The sequence below is a fragment of the Dendrobates tinctorius genome, unplaced genomic scaffold (assembly GCF_039654945.1).
Source record: "Dendrobates tinctorius isolate UK_male_01 unplaced genomic scaffold, ASM3965494v1 ptg000003l, whole genome shotgun sequence".
NCBI classification, from domain to species: domain Eukaryota; kingdom Metazoa; phylum Chordata; class Amphibia; order Anura; family Dendrobatidae; genus Dendrobates; species Dendrobates tinctorius.
Window position 1 is genome coordinate 2,578,783 of NW_027361671.1, and position 17,578 is coordinate 2,596,360.

Sequence of the window (17,578 nt, forward strand, 5' to 3'; positions counted from 1 at the left end):
TTCTCCTCTGTCAAGGAAATCATCTTCTTTGAGCTTCAGTGTAGCTATTCTCTCCTGAAGACCTTGCACCTTTTCCTGTATCAGAGTCACAAGCTTGCATTTCTGGCATGTAAAGTTTGTCTTTTCCTGTGGCAAATCTGTAAATATATAGGACACATTGCAGCACACCATATAGGTAATCTCCTTCTTCATGTTGAATAAAATGAATTGTTAAGCTGTTGTAAAGATTCCTGAATGCATTTAGGGATGCAAATCATCAGGATTCACTACTGTCAGCTCCTTTTTCAATTGCCAACCAATGACTTCTGAGATGTGATCAATGGGAGACAAGTCTGGAGATTCTGCGAACCGTGGTAGTACGTATACAGTGAAGGAAATAATTATTTGATCCCTTGCTGATTTTGTAAGTTTGCCCACTGACAAAGTCTTGAACAGTTTATAATTTTAAGGGTAGGTTCATTTTGACATTGAGAGACAGAACATCAAAAATAAAATCCAGAAAATCACATTGTATAAATTTGTTTGCATTTTGCAGTGAGAAATAAGTATTTGATCCCTGTGACAAACAAGACTTAATTCTTGGTGGCAAAACCCTTTTTGGCAAGCACAGCAGTCACAAGTTTTTTGTAGTTGATGATGAGTTTTGCGCACATGTCATTAATTGAGTCTGTGGACAGGAGTCTTTTATAAAGGAGACTATGTAAGACAGCTGTCTTTAATGCAGGTAACGAGTAGATTAAAAGCGTCGAACTGGTCTGTAGGAGCCAGAACTCTTAATGGTTGGTAGGGGATCAAATACTTCTCACTGCAAAATGCAAATAAATGTATATCATTTATACAATTTGATTTTCTCGATTTTATTTTTGATATTCTATCTCTCAATGTTAAAATTAACCTACTCTTAAAATTATAGACTATCCATGTCTTTGTCAGTGGGCAAACTTACAAAATCAGCAAGGGATCAAATAATTCTTTCCTTCACTGTAGGTCACACACAGGCTGCTCACAGTAGCACAAGCAATTTGCAGCCTGGCATTGTAACATTAATAAATGGATCATTGGACACTTTGGAGAAATAGATGTACCACTGTTTTAACCACAAACTTAATGTAACACTGAGCGGTTAGTGTACCTGAAATGAAGACTAGAAGGGTACGACTAATGTACAGGGTGGGCCATTTATATGGATACACCTAAATAAAATGGGAATGGTTGGTGATATCAACCATTATGTGAGGGAGGAAACTTTTCAAGTTGGATTGTGACCATGGCGGCCATTTTGAAGTCGGCCATTTTGGATCCAACTTTATTTTTTCCAATGGGAAGAGAGTCATGTGACACATCAAACTTGAGAATTTCACAAGAAAAACAATGGTGTGCTTGGTTTTAATATAACTTTATTCTTTCATGAGTTATTTACAAGTTTACGACCACTTATAAAATGTGTTCAAAGTGCTGCCCATTGTGTTGGATTGTCAATGCGACCCTCTTCTCCCACTCTTGACAAACTGATAGCAACACCCCCTCCTATATACTAGTGTGCCACAAACAGGAAGTTGATATCACCAACCATTCCCATTTGATTTTGGTGTATCCATATAAATGGCCCACCCTGTACAGTGGGGCAAAAAAGTATTTAGTCAGTCAGCAATAGTGCAAGTTCCACCACTTAAAAAGATGAGAGGCGTCTGTAATTTACATCATAGGTAGACCTCAACTATGGGAGACAAACTGAGAAAAAAAAATCCAGAAAATCACATTGTCTGTTTTTTTTTCATTTTATTTGCATATTATGGTGGAAAATAAGTATTTGGTCAGAAACAAGCAATCAAGATTTCTGGCTCTCACAGACCTGTAACTTCTTCTTTAAGAGTCTCCTCTTTCCTCCACTCATTACCTGTAGTAATGGCACCTGTTTAAACTTGTTATCAGTATAAAAAGACACCTGTGCACACCCTCAAACAGTCTGACTCCAAACTCCACTATGGTGAAGACCAAAGAGCTGTCAAAGGACACCAGAAACAAAATTGTAGCCCTGCACCAGGCTGGGAAGACTGAATCTGCAATAGCCAACCAGCTTGGAGTGAAGAAATCAACTGTGGGAGCAATAATTAGAAAATGGAAGACATACAAGACCACTGATAATCTCCCTCGATCTGGTGCTCCACGCAAAATCCCACCCCGTGGGGTCAGAATGATCACAAGAACGGTGAGCAAAAATCCCAGAACCACGCGGGGGGACCTAGTGAATGAACTGCAGAGAGCTGGGACCAATGTAACAAGGCCTACCATAAGTAACACACTACGCCACCATGGACTCAGATCCTGCAGTGCCAGACGTGTCCCACTGCTTAAGCCTGTACATGTCCAGGCCCGTCTGAAGTTTGCTAAAGAGCATTTGGATGATCCAGAGGAGTTTTGGGAGAATGTCCTATGGTCTGATGAAACCAAACTGGAACTGTTTGGTAGAAACACAACTTGTCGTGTTTGGAGGAAAAAGAATACTGAGTTGCATCCATCAAACACCATACCTACTGTAAAGCATGGTGGTGGAAACATCATGCTTTGGGGCTGTTTCTCTGCAAAGGGGCCAGGACGACTGATCCGGGTACATGAAAGAATGAATGGGGCCATGTATCGTGAGATTTTGAGTGCAAACCTCCTTCCATCAGCAAGGGCATTGAAGATGAAACGTGGCTGGGTCTTTCAACATGACAATGATCCAAAGCACACCGCCAGGGCAACGAAGGAGTGGCTTCGTAAGAAGCATTTCAAGGTCCTGGAGTGGCCTAGCCAGTCTCCAGATCTCAACCCTATAGAAAACCTTTGGAGGGAGTTGAAAGTCCGTGTTGCCAAGCGAAAAGCCAAAAACATCACTGCTCTAGAGGAGATCTGCATGGAGGAATGGGCCAACATACCAACAACAGTGTGTGGCAACCTTGTGAAGACTTACAGAAAACGTTTGACCTCTGTCATTGCCAACAAAGGATATATCACAAAGTATTGAGATGAAATTTTGTTTCTGACCAAATACTTATTTTCCACCATAATATGCAAATAAAATGAAAAAAAAACAGACAATGTGATTTTCTGGATTTTTTTTTCTCAGTTTGTCTCCCATAGTTGAGGTCTACCTATGATGTAAATTACAGACGCCTCTCATCTTTTTAAGTGGTGGAACTTGCACTATTGCTGACTGACTAAATACTTTTTTGCCCCACTGTATATTATGCCACCCCACATCACAGTCTCAGGAGCAGGACCAGTGTGATGTTGCCTCATGAAGGCCTTTTAATATCATTGCCCCAACTGTTTCCAGACCAATATCTGGCTATCGTTGCATCCAAGGCGAAAGCAAGACTGATCGCTGTAGAGGATAGCCTCCACTGCCATCTTGCGCTGCACAATGATAGTCTTTGTGTGAGGTGACGTGAGGTTAATGGAATATCTGTAGCTAGACGCCTGGTTCGTAGGCCAGTGTTAATCAGCAGTTGTGTTGTGCCATGTGAAATTTTCACCAACAATAATGATGCTTATTCTTCTTACGGATGATTTTTAAGCATTTTTTCCCAAGACATGTGAATGGGGTATTTAATACCCCATTCACTTCCATGAGATGCAGATTTTTAGACTGATTTGATGAAAATTTAGACGAAATCAGGACATAAATGTTTATCAAATGCTGTACGTGTGCCAGGTGCCTTTTACATTCAGCTCGGATTTCCTCATTTTCATACAAGTAATGTAAATTGGATAAGTCATGTGAACTAGATGTGTGCCAGTAAACTGCTATGCTCAAAACAGTGCTGATCTGTATCAAATTAAAAACCCACAGCATCACAGTATGTAACCCGTGGTTTTCTAGAAGACGTCCGGTAAATCCAGTTTTAGGAGACATCATTGCCTGTAAGCGTGAACATCATAAACTACAGTGGTGTCAGCATCTTGCTGGAAATCGAAAAACTAATGGCTGTATGTAGACTTCGATTTCACGTCCCTTAGTAACGCAATGTAGACTTTGTGCCATTTAGTGGCCCCAGAGCGCCAAACGCACTGTGTTGCATTTTTGTGCGCTCGGCGCAGCGCAAAAAGGGCGCATGCACCGGCAAAAACATACCAGCGCACGCCAGCGTACCCAGCACTAAATATAGGGTACGCTGGTCACATGCAGCGTCATGCGCCCAGAGGAGGAGCTGACCGGAGGGGGTGTGGCCGGGGGCGGAGCTTATCAGCGGCCCTGCGCTGCGCCGGGTAACGCTAGTGTGAGACTAGCCTAAGAATTGCGTTTTTTCATAATTTCTTCCCTCTTGGATTTTTTCCCCATTTTCCAGTACGCTATGTGGTAAAATGAATTATGTCAATCAGAAGTACAACTTGTCTTGCATTAAGCAAACTTTCATGTGTCTATGTGGACAGAAAAATTAAAAAGTTATGGATCTGGGAAGATGCGGAGGAAAAACTGAAAAGCAGAAACAGAAATTGTGATGTGTTAAGAGCTTGCCTGTGCCTAGATGCTTCCTTCTATTGATGTCTCTTCTATAGGCTCCTATCCTATTAGATATGATATAGCTTCATGTAGAAAGCTGGTCTTCTATTCTCCCATCGTTAGCTATGTCAGTCATATGATGTCTTTTAAATGAATAGAAAGCATGTTCCTGAACTAAATCAGATTAAAAGATTATTTGCCCGGGACATTGGCTGATGCACTGGCTGAAGGATAATTTATTCATCAAGGAAATAGCAATGCCGTTGCATAATACTTTATCCAAAGAGAACACTTAAAAGGACACTACTGTAAAAGTGAAACATCACTCACTTTTTTTTTAACCTGTAAATAGCCGCATTATATAATATGTAATGCTGATTAAAAAGGGCAATTAACATGATTTGGAAAAAAAAATGGTATACAAAGGACATTATGGTTTTATCCACACCTTAACATCCCTCCCAGTGTATGGCTGCCATGACAGTTTACAATTATGTTAGCACCATAGCAGAGACATAGAGCAGAGTACAGAGCTAGCAGCGGAACGTAGGCCGAAGCCCAGAGCCGGGTCAAGGCAGAGCCTTGAGACTAGTCAGGGAGTGTGCTAGAGAGCACCATAGGACAGAGTCTAGCAGCGGAGCGTAGGCCAAAGCCCAGACCCGGGTCAAGGCAGAGTCTTGAGACTAGACACGGAACATAGGACGAACAACAAGGCAAAGAAGAGCTTAGGCAAGACGTAGCAAAACAGGCTAAGGCAGAAAACAGAGGAAGGACTACAAGTCTAAGAATAACAAGACAACACATGGCACAAGAGACAACACAAGACATGGCACGAGACAAGAGACAGAGTACAAGCAGAGAGCATGTGCAGAGAGGCATAACAGGGCAGAGTGCAGGGGCACAGAATACAGGGAGCGGCCCAGCAGCCATGCAGGGAAGCAACACGATACTTAGGCCCCAACCATAGGAAGGGGCGGTCTGATATAGGGCATTAGCACCTGCACTTCCGGGTCAGGAACAGGAGAGGACTTCCGGTTCAGTCCTCCAGGATCATAGAGAGGGTCACATGGTGGAGTCCTCCAAGACCATAGAGAGGATTGCTGGATCAGACTTTGCTGGAACGTAGGAAAGGTCACATGATCAGGGGCTCCAGGAACACAGAGAGGATTGCTGGATCAGACAGTGCTGGAACATAGGAAAGGTCACATGATCATAGAATCGTAGAGTTGGAAGGGACCTCCTGGGCCATCTGGTCCAACCCCCTGATCAAAGCAGGATTTGCTAAATCATCCCAGTCAGATGTCTGTCCAGCCTCTGTTTGAAGACTTCCATTGAAGGAGAACTCACCACTTCTCGTGGCAGCCTGTTCCACTCATTGATCACTCTAACTGTCAAAAAGTTTTTTCTAATATCTAATCTGTGTCTCCTCCCATTCAGTTTCATCCCATTGCTTCTAGTCTTTCATTGTGCAAATGAGAATAAAGTTGATCCTTCTACAATGTGAAAGCCCTTTAGATATTTGTAGACAGCTATTAAGTCTCCTCTCAGTCTTCTCTTTTGCAAACTAAACATTCCCAAATCCTGCAACCTTTCCTCATAAGACAGGGTTTGCAGATCGGTCACCATTCTGGTCGCTCTTTTCTGAACTTGCTCCAGTTTGTTGATGTCTTTTTTAAAATGTGGTGCCCAAAACTGGACACAATATTCCAGATGAGGTCTGACCAAAGAGGAGTAGAGGGAAATAATGACTTCACGTGATCTAGACTGTATGCTTCTTTTAATACATCCTAGAATTGCATTTGCCTTTTTTGCTGCTGCATCACACTGTTGACTCATATTCAGTCTGTGATCTATTAGTATACCCAAGTCTTTTTCACATGTGCTGTCACTTAGCCCTATTCCTCCCATTCTGTATATGCTTTTTTCATTTTTATTGCCCAGATATAGTACTTTGCATTTCTCCCTGTTAAAAACCATTCTGTTAGTTGCTGCCCACTTCTCCAGTTTATTTATATCTTTTTGAATCCTTCCTCTCTCTTCTCTAGTGTTAGCTATCCCTCCTAGCTTTGTGTCATCAGCAAATTTAATCAGTTTACCCTCAATTCCTTCATCTAAATCGTGGATAAAGATGTTGAACAATACAGGGCCCAGGACAGAGCCCTGTGGTACCCCACTTGAGACATTCTTCCAACTGGATGTGCAGCCATTTACGACCACTCTTTGGGTCCGATCACTAAGCCAGTTATGAATCCACCTAACAGTTGCTCCAGGATCACAGAGAGGATAGCTGGATCAGAGCAGAGACGGCTGGTCACACAGCAACGGCATGTAGCCATAAGGTAAAACGCAGCTGCGCACTGGCAGGGGCAGGCAGCCAAGAGATAAGGCGCGCGTGCACAGTGCACACTGCTCCAGGCATCTTGCAGCACAACAGTCACGAGGTGCGTGTGTACACACAATCGAGACCCGCGGGCTCCCGCAGGGACCCGGACCTGGGGACAATGAGGCATGACAGGCATGACAATGGGGATCATGCAGCGCAAGCAGTATGGCCGGCATGACGGGCATGACAACTACATTGGGGTTGATGTGATGATTGCCTGTGTGTAGCAGAGCCGACCGGGTTGTGATAGCTTCTATTCTCCCATGTAGACTATTGAAGCATGCCAAAAGTAAAAAAAACATGTTTTTAAAAATATAAAAAAAAATGTAAAAAAAAAAATAAAAGTTTAAATCACCCCCCTTTCTCCCCATTCAAAATAAAATAAAAAAATCAAACATACACATATTTGGTATCGCTGCCTTCAGAATCGCCCAATGTATCAATAAAAAAGGATTAACCTGATTGCTTAACGGTGTAGCAAGAAAAAAAGTCAAAACACCAGAATTAAGTTTTCTGGTCTCCGCGACATTTCATTAAATGATAACAGGCGATCAAAAGATTGTTTCTGCACCAAAATGGTATCATTAAAAACGTCATTTCAGCACACAGAAAATAAGCTGTCACCCAACCCAAGATCACAAAAAATGGAGATGCTACTGGTTTCGGAAAATTGCGCAATTTTTTTTTTAACAAACTTTGGGGGTTTTTTCACCACTTAAATAAAAAGGAACCTAGACGTGTTTGGTGTCTATGGACTCGTAATGACCTGGAGAATCATAATTGCTGGTCAGTTTTAGCATTTGGTGAACATGGTAAAAAAAAAAAATCAAAACGTGTAATTGCACTTTTTTTTGCCATTTTACAGCACTTGGAATTTTTTTTCCCATTTTTGAGTACGCGATATGGTAAAACCAATGGTGTGGTTCAAAAGTACAACTTGTCCCGCAAAAAAAGAAAGGGGGCAAAACAAATGCAAAAACGAAAAAGGGCAGGGTCTTGAAGGGGTTAAAATTTTGGAGCAACTATTATACTGCCTGGGAGACGTGTGTAAGTCTGCGTATGAATGCCTTTTTTTGGCGCAGCTTTTGTTTTGGCATGTTTTGGGGCATTTCCGTTGGTACAATTGGTAAGCGAAAATGGCAAGTGCCATGGCGGTTTGTCTTCAAAGGCTGTATCATGTTTAGAAAACATAGTATGTTGCCACTTGAAGATTTCAAACATAATACGGCTGGGAAAATCTGTTTAGAGTTGTGGGGTGTTAAAAGCATGTTCAAATGTCTGGTAAAAAAAGGGTTTCTTCTTTTCTGGAGGTGATGGGTTCCACACCATGGGTCTTTTTTATTTCAGTATTGGTCAGCTTCAACTTTCTATCAATTCAATATAATCTTAGGCGCTGTTTGCGGTTTGAATAGTGGGAGTTTTGGTTCTCACTCTTTTCAGATTGGCACCACAACTAAGACTGCTTGCTAGAGCTTAGAGGTCAATGTAGTACAGAAGAATGGCCTTTGGAAGTCTACAGTATACTAATCCTATGTTAGACTGTATATGTTATAAAGATATTTGTTGTACTACATATATCTTCTTGAAGTTAGTACCTATTGCATCCCAACTTTTCTTGTGTTGCAGGAACCCCTCTCTTGGTCTGGGTTTTAGGTCATTCTTATGTGTATTGAAGTTATTATTTGGGTAATGCAAGACGGGCAGGACGGCAATTGCGTCTTCCTAGAGACGCTGCGATGGTGCAATGGATGGAATGAGTAATGTCAGAATTCCATTTTCATATCACTCTAGATAAGCCCCTGGATATTCTGGTACTACACGCGGGTGGCAATGACTTAGACTCCAGGCTGTCAAGGGAGTTCGTTTGTGACATCAAGTATGATTGTTTGAGGTGCTGGTTTTGTCCAATATTGTTGCGCACCTTATTTGGAGGCATGCAAAGTTGGTCGAGACGCTCAATAAGGCCTATGGTTGAAGTTAACAGGGGGTGCTTCGCTTCATTGCACGTAATGAGGGGGTTGTGTTAAGGCACCGCGAGTTGGAAATTCCTGTCAGAGAATTTCTCAGGCCTGACAGTATTTATTTAAATGCAATTGGGACTGACATATGGGCTCTGGCTTTAATTGAAGGAGTTGAGAATGCATTATTAGTGTTGTGGGGCTCTCATGCATAACGGGTCATGCTTGTCTACATTGGCGTAAAAGAGGGGGTTTTGAAGGTGGTTGGTTTTACTGAAGGATGTGGAAGCCAAGTGCAGGGATGGGTGATTCCCATCGGTTTCAAGGTTCTTACAGAATTGTACAGAAATGTAAGTGGGTTCCTACCGGGCGAGATCTAACGGGATATTTTGGTATGGGCAACATTCAGGTGGATGCGGTAGGGCTGGTGTGGAGGAGCTGTTTCGTTGTGGTTTTAGAATGGTTTTGGAACCTTCAATCCCCCTTCTTTTCTGGTTGTCATATTGACAAAGAATTATTATTGTTTGATACATTTGATAAAATGAGGCTGTTATGGCCATTTTATCTAACGACACGCAGTATGGTGTTTTTATTTATTAGATAAGGGGTTTGGGGCAGATTGGATCTGCCGATAAGTGATTAAGGCCTTATAGTCACACATTCCGAAGTTATGTCTTTTTTTGGGTTCTGTCAGACCAGTATATGTTTATAAACCTTTTTCTTGCAGTATTACATAAAATAGTATACAATGAAAAAATACATTCCGTAGTTATCAAGGCCAGCGTTGTTCACACCAATCTTGATAAATGGGCAATGCTGGCATCAGACGCTGCTGATTCATAGAAGGTGCATGCTTCCTCATGAGTCTGTAGCGTCTGTCGAGTGTTGTATGCCTGCTCCACATTTTCTAATGTGTTGGTAAAAAATATTGTCTGTGTTTTTTTGATTAGCAGCTGTCCAGAAAAAAATAATAATAAGTCAAGTTGGCAGCCCTGAACTGGATAGCAGGATGAAATAACAGAATGAATTGTATACAGACATACATTCTGCTCAGACTCAGACTTAGTCAAGTGCTCTAAAACCTGTTAATACGACTTGACAATATAGTTGGATAATGACCAAAACGTACTGCAATACAACCAGTAATGGAAGATTCTTCCGTGGCCGAGGCATACGCCTGACCTTTGGTTTCAGTTTAATCACATCTTGGTTACGTTGTTTCGGATCCATTTGTACTGGTGCAAAGAAATAATGATGAAAATTGTGTCACTGTACAAATATGTCTTAGGCTAGGTTCACATCGCATAACGGATCCGTTAAACGGATGCGCTAACCATGTGGCTCAAATTGTCTTTTTTTTGGCGAACTTGTCAACGCATGTGTTAATGCATGATTGCATTGCGTCCCCATGCATTAGCCATAGAGTTCTATGCAGTGCGTACGGAAGCGTTCGCTCTGCATTTGCCGTAACGGACCCGAAAACGCGGTAGACCGCGTTCTCGGGTGCGTCACAAAATAATGGACCATTGCTAGCGCATGCCGATTTTGACATGCGTTAGGATGCGTTCCTTAATGTAAGTCAATGGATGCGTTAACGGATCCGTTACTATGCGTTAGTGCTGCATAGAAATTGATCCGTTAAAGGGAATCTGTCACCCCATTTTTCAAGTATCAGCTGCCGACACCACCATCAGGGGCTTATCTACAGCATTCTGTAATGCTGTAGATAAGCCCCCGATGTAACCTAAAAGATAAGAAAAATGAGTTATATTATACTCACCGGGGGGCGGTCCGGTCTTGATCCGATGGGTGTTGCGGTCCGGCGCTTCCCATCTTCTAACGGTGACGTCCTCTTCTTTTGCTGCCTCTCGTGGCTCCTGCACAGGCTCACTGCTCTGCCCTATTGAGGGCAGAGCAGAATACTGCAGTGCGCAGGCGCCGGACCTCTCCCGCCGCCTGTGCACTGCAGGACTCTGCTCTGCCCTCGACAGGGCAGAGCACTGTACATGCGCAGGAGCCACGACAGGCAGCAAAGAAGAGGACGTCACTGTTAGAAGATGGGAGGCGCCGGACAGGACCGCAACACCCATTGGACCAAAACCGCACCTGGACTGCCCCTGGGTGAGTATAATCTACCTCATTTTTCTTATCTTTCAGGTTACATCGTGGGCTTATCTACAGCATTACAGAATGCTGTTGATAATCCCCTGATGGCGGTGCCGGCAGCTGATACTCGAAAAATGGGGTGACAGATTCCCTTTAAACGGATTGCACTAACGCGATGTGAACCCAGCCTAAAGGAAAAACAGCTGTATGCTGAAATGCAATAATATGCAAACATTGAATATATGAAATTGGGACTTAATTGTTGCTATAGAAAATACGTTAAAAATTAACGTACTTGGCGCACAAATTGGCCAATTCATGAGAGCCCGACAGCCAGCAACGTGGTTTACCACTTTGTTTGGACCCTAACCTAATATACCTCTCCCATGCTGAAAGCCTACAGTTTTAAGGGTAGGTAAAATCCAGCTCTAATTAAAGATACCTTAGGCTGATGGGAGGAGTGTTCAGAGGGCGCTATAATATGCAAACATTGAATATATACCATTCAAACTGGCCTGGGAGAGGCATATTAGGTTAGGGTCCCAACAAATGGGCTTGTTGCTGGCTGTTGGGCTCTTACAAATTGCCCAATTTGTGCGTTAAGTACCTTCATTTTTAACTTATTTGCTAAAGCAGTAATGCTTCTGTTTTTTCTTAGATTTATTCACTGTTCACTCTTGTCTTGTTCTGTTTGGAGGTCCTGGGTCATCTTTTTGGAAGAAATATAGACCTGAATTTTATACATGCATACATTATACTGTGTGTTTTTATTGTTAACCTTCTGCTATCCTCTGGCATTTTTTATCAATTTTGATTAAAAGTATTGATTAGTTTGGACAATTCCCAGTACTCATGCTGTGATACGTTTAGAGCCCACATAGATGGTTGTCACACTTTACGTGTAACCTTAGTAATCTGGCAGTAAATAGTAGAGCCATATGCTGGCAGTCACTCTGGGGACATGAAGGTCTTGTTAACTGCATGAAAATATTGCAAGTTAGTAGAATTCTAGTAGTAAATATAGGTTAGAATATGCTGTGAAATTCTCACTTGGCTGGGTCTCTACGCACATACCTATTAAAAAAAAAATTTTTTATTCCCAACTGATAGAATCTGTTCTCTCACCTTTATATTATCTGACCTATTTTACTGCAGTGATACCCCATATAGTCATAGCCATTTCAACAATACCCCGTATAGCCATCACTGCAATATTACTCCGTATAGCCATCACCACAACTATACCTCTTATAGCCATCGCTTACTGCAACAATACCCTGAATAACCATCGCTCGTCGCAACAATACCCCATATAGCCATCACTTGCCACAATACCCTGTATAGCCGTTGCTTGCCGCAAGAATACCCTGAATAGCTATCGCTCGTCGTAACAATACCCCGTATAGCCTTCGCTCACCACAATACTCTGTATAGCCATCATTCGCCACAATAATACCCTATGTAGCCATCGCTCGCCGAAAGAATATCCAGTATAGCCATCGCTCGCTGCAACAATACCCCGTATAGCCATCGCTCACTCGAACAATAACCTTCTGGGGTGTCAAACTCAAGGCTCGCTGGCCGAATCTGGCCCGCCACGTCATTTCATGTGGCCAATGAGGTCACGACACAGAAGGATCGTCTGTCCACTTTCCCCGTACAAAGAACTAGTCCTTCTGTGTCCATTGCATGTGAGTTTCTATTAAAAAGCATTGTGGAAGTGTGCACCGGCGCTCAACGTCCAAGATGACACCCGCCTGTGCTTGGGCAACCCCTTCTACGAAGTACTGTGTTCTTCGTTGACATAGCGTGTAGTAGAGGGGGTGGAGCCAGCACAGGAAGCTGGTGTTAGCTTGGAATCTGAGCGGATGCAGCCAGCACTTGGTAGAGGGGGTGGCACCAGCACAAGTCGCGAGTGTCATCTTTGAAACAGAGTGGATGCAATCAGCCAGCATTTAACAAAGCGGGCAGCAAAGGAAGCCCGTTCCATCTTTAAATCGGAACGGGATCAGCAAGTGCCTAGCAGAGGGATCAGCAAAAGAAGAAGGTTCCAACTTTAAATCAGAACCAAGGGATTTAGTACTTGGCAGAGGGGTCGGCAAAGGAATCAGGATCTATCTTTGAATGAGAGCAGATGCAGCAATTAGTTAGCATAGGGAGCAGTCCATCTTGGACTCGGCGCTCTTAGCTCACTACCTAGGGACAGCGCTCTTGTCCTGATGCCCAGGGGCCGCGCTCTTCACCCTGCTACCTATGAACACCGTTCTTGGCCCTGCTTCCCAGGGGCCACGCTCTTGGCCCTGCTGTCCAGAGGCCGTGCTCTTGGCTCTGCTGCCCAGGGACTGCGCTCTTGGTCCTGCTGCTCAGGGGCTGCGCCCTTGGCCCTGCTGCTCAGGGGCTGTGCTCTTGACTCTGCTGCTCAGGTGCCATGCTCTTGGCCCTGCCACCCAGGGGCCGTTCTTTTATAGCCGTACTATCCAGGGTCAGTGCTCTTGGCTGTACTGCCCAAGGAAAGCTGTCTTATTGCCCCTGGCCAGTCCGTGCATTGCAGTCCATGCTCGTACCGTGTTGTACAGACTTCTGCACAAGCTCTTACAATTATAAGTGTCCTTTTAAAGGCAACTATAATGCTGATGTGGGCCTTTGTGAAAATGAGTTTGACACACCGCTGTATAGCTATCACTGCAGCTATACCCCATACAATACGTCATTACTGCAACAATACCGCATCCCAATCCTCAGAAAACTCTGGGAGAAATCCACATATAATTCATTGGATTTTGCTATGGATTTGTCATAGTTCTTACAGAGTAACTTACTCTAGTGACTGGTTCCATGACCTTACTGAACAGTATTTAACTGCTGAATGACAGTCTTAATGCTGTGCATCCAGTTACAACTTGATAAAAGGACAGTGCCATTTGTCACATGTGAAAGCGCCACTATGGACTGCCAAGTTTTAGAGAAAACCCGGTCAGTGACTTTACAACCAGTGTTGTGTGCTGTGATAGGAAAAAAAAAGTATCTGAATAAATATTCCTCTCAACTTTCACTCTCTCACATTAATTGATATAGCCAAAATAGAGACTGCCCAGCGTACACTTTCCATGAGTGCTGCATGTAACAATGCCATGAGCCTGATACAGGGCTCCAAATCCCCCTTCTCTGGACATAATGTTAACTAATACTATTCTGGAGCTAGCAGTTGCCACTACAGGGAACGTAGGATATTTTTTGCAAACAAAATATTATTAAAACTTAATATAAAGGTGACGTAAACTGCTCCTCCTGCTCATGTCGTCATTTATAGTGTACATGTTTGAGGAGGTGCTAATTGTAGGCCAGATAGGCATGTGTTTTTAGTGCTATTCTGTTATGTAGACAAGTCATTTAATATAGATTGTGCTATACAGGGTAATGCACGATGAAGTCAGCGACACAGAAAACATTCGAAAAAACTTGTCCATTGAAAGAATGATTGTGGAGGGCTGCGATATATTACTAGATACAAGCCAAACATTCATACGCCAAGGTAAGTTTTATTGTTTTTTACATACAGTCATTCCGTATAATATGTGACGTGTAGCAATATGTATACAGTGGCATGTAAAAGTTTGGGCACCCCCGGTCAAAATTACTGTTATTGTGAACAGTTAAGCAAGTTAGCGATGAAATTATCCCTAAAAGGTCTAAAGTTAAAAGATGACACATTTCCTTTGTATTTTAGGCAAAAAAGGTCACTTACTACATTTTAAAAATTACAGAAAGGAAAATGGGCCGATTTCAAAAGTTTGGGTACCCTGCATGGTTTGTACCTAGTAGCACCCTCTTTTGAAAGTATCACAGCTTGGAAACGCTTCTTTTGCCAAACAAGAGTCATTTTTTACAAAATTTACAAAATCCTTCCAGTTCTGTGAGATTCCAGGGCCGCAGTGCTATTTTGAGGTCTAGCCACAGATTTTCAGATGATGTTCAGGTCATAGGTCTGTGAGGGCCATTGTAAAATCTTCAGCTTGTGCCTTTTGATGTAGTCCATTGTGGTTTTTGACGTGTCTTTAGGATCACTATCCATTTATAGAAGCCTTTCTCTTTTCAACTTTAGCTATTTTACAGATGGTGTTATGTTTGCATCAAGAATTTGTTGCTCATTGTGGCCAAAGAGTTCTATTTTAATCTCATGGGTCCACAGGATTTCTTTCCAAGATGCATCACGCTTGTTTACATGTTCTTTTGCATATTTCTGATGCTGAATTGTATGTTGAGGTCACAGGAGAGGTTTTCTTCTGATGTCTCTTCCATGAAAGCCATATTTGTACAGGTGTATCTGAACAGTAGAACAATGAAGCACAACTGCAGATCATGCTAAATCTTTTATTGAAGGTCTTTTTCAGTCAAGTGGGGGTTATTTTTTTGCCTTTCTATGAATCCTAGAGCAGCGCTCACTGAAATTTTGCTTGGTCTTCCAGACCTTGTTTTGACTTCCACTGTTCCTGTTAAATGCCGTTTCTTAATTAAATTTTGAATTGAGGAACGGGCATCTTTAAAACGCTTTCCTATCTTCTTATAGCCTTCTCCTGCTTTGTAGGCCTCCACCATTTTCAGAGTGCCAGGCAGCTGCTTAGAAGAACCCATGGCTTCTGTTTTTTGGCTCACGGTTAGAGGAGGCTAGGTTTTTATAAGGATGGGAAATTTCTGTTACCTGGCCTTTCCTAACGATGATCGTAAACAAGCCATAACCCTAACAGGCCAATTAAGATCTGAAACCTTAGGCAAAGTTTTCTGAGCACACACATCTCCAAGGGTCCCCAAACTTTTTCATCGGCCCAATTTCCTTTTTATAAATTTTAAAATGTAAAAGATTGCAATATTTTTTTGCCTGAAATACAAAGGAAATGTGTCATCACATTACTTTAGGTCTTTTAGAGATCATTTCATCTTTAACTTGCTTAACTCTTCACAATAACAGTAATTTTGACCAGGGGTGCCCAAACCTTTACATGCCACTGAAGGTCTGTACAGTCACATTCATGGGAGCAATGCTTGTATTTTGGTCATTTTGGGTCTGCCCCCCAGTAGTCAAAATAATAATTTTTTGACACATTCCAGATCTTTTTTTGGAAAACTTGGCATGTGAGATTATTTTATGATGTACATGCTTCAAGGATTGTTAACCAACTTCGCAAATACATAAGTAGTAAATTCCAGATTTGGTTATTGGCAGTGGGGATCTTGCCTTGTATTATTCTGCTGTCGTTCAGAGTTTTTTGTACCCTCAGATATAGTGTCACCCCCCATTTTTCTCATTCCATTTCTAACCATATACAGTGATAAAGATACAGAAGCTGTACGAGTGCTAGCATTGGACAAAACTGTCATTTACATTTAATATATATGTTTGTATATGTGTATTTGCGGAAATACCCTATTTTAACAATGTCCTCCTAGGACTAGAATACATTTTCTGTCTCTAAAAATCTTCTGAAATATATTTTTGAAATTTTCTATAGATTTTATAATCTCAATAATGTAACGCTGTGAAATGATTAAAACAATTCTTCAGTGTTTTTTTTTTAATATTATACAATATTATACGTAGATTGGTACAGAGCAGGAGGAGGTGAACAGATTGATATTTAGGTTTGTGGGAATAGATCCAGTATCAGTTGTTTTGTTCCCTTTGAAATCTCTGCTCAGTCTGAGCTTATTAGTCAGGTGGGTGGTCCTAATAAAGTATTCATACCCTTCCATACACGAGTGTGAATTTGTAGATTTAAAGGGTAAAGTTTCACCATGTGCAGCGTGCCAGTTCACCGTAAGGAGAATCATATGACTGTTTTCGCCACATCAGTGAAAAACGGTCCAATTATTCTGATCAGAGTTAGATCAGAGTGTCATCAGTTTTTCTCGGATGTGGAGAGAGAAAAAAAAAATCTCCACCTTCTCCATTATTTCAGTTCGGTCTGACCTTTTTCATGGACCCATAGACTTGCTTTGCCGATTTTGATCCGACAGTCAGGTCAAAATCAGACATGTGCAGTCCCATAGAGTGCTATTCGTGAAAACCATGTGTGCACTAGACCTTAAAGGCCATTCAGTGCTCCTATGGGAATTTAAATATAGCAATAGTCTTTTTTAGAGAAGAAGAGAACAGGAATTCTAGTCCGTTTTAGCACCCCTAAAATCAATATCGACCCCTTAAAGGACATTTCCACTTGATTTAAAATAAGATGTCAAAGCAGACACCCCATTTGCAGACATGCGTTTTGGGGTACTTGCCCCTCATCAGTGAAAAGCAGGAGGACCAATTTGGCTGGGTGAGCACTGATGCAACGATTTGGAGGAAACACTCCAAAACATACATCCGCAAATGGAGTATCTGTTTGGCTTCTTCTCCTAAGTCATGTGGCAAGGCTCATTAAAGAGTCAATATTAACTTTTAGAACTGCTGATAGTTGCTACATGAGTTCCGATCATCTTCCTCTCTAAAGAAGCTATTAGCATACAGAGATACTTCGGTCGTCGATTTGGATGACTTGCCTAACTGCTATGAATGAGTAGGGATTTTAATGAAGTTATACTAAATCTTTTCCTAGAAAGCTGTAGATCAATCTGCTCAGCTTTTTGTGCTCTATAAAATAATGTAGT

The 17,578-nt window shown here is 42.1% G+C and overlaps 1 protein-coding gene across 2 annotated transcripts in view; it reads left to right on the forward strand.

Moving 5' to 3' along the window:
• The window catches only part of RASGRF2 (Ras protein specific guanine nucleotide releasing factor 2), a 469,786-nt gene that overhangs the window by 286,122 nt on the left and 166,086 nt on the right, over nt 1-17,578 (forward strand). For both annotated transcript variants that reach the window (XM_073581445.1, XM_073581523.1), the window contains exon 9: nt 14,347-14,465. In XM_073581445.1, the coding sequence (XP_073437546.1) occupies nt 14,347-14,465 (119 nt within the window). The remainder of the gene's footprint in view (nt 1-14,346; nt 14,466-17,578) is intronic.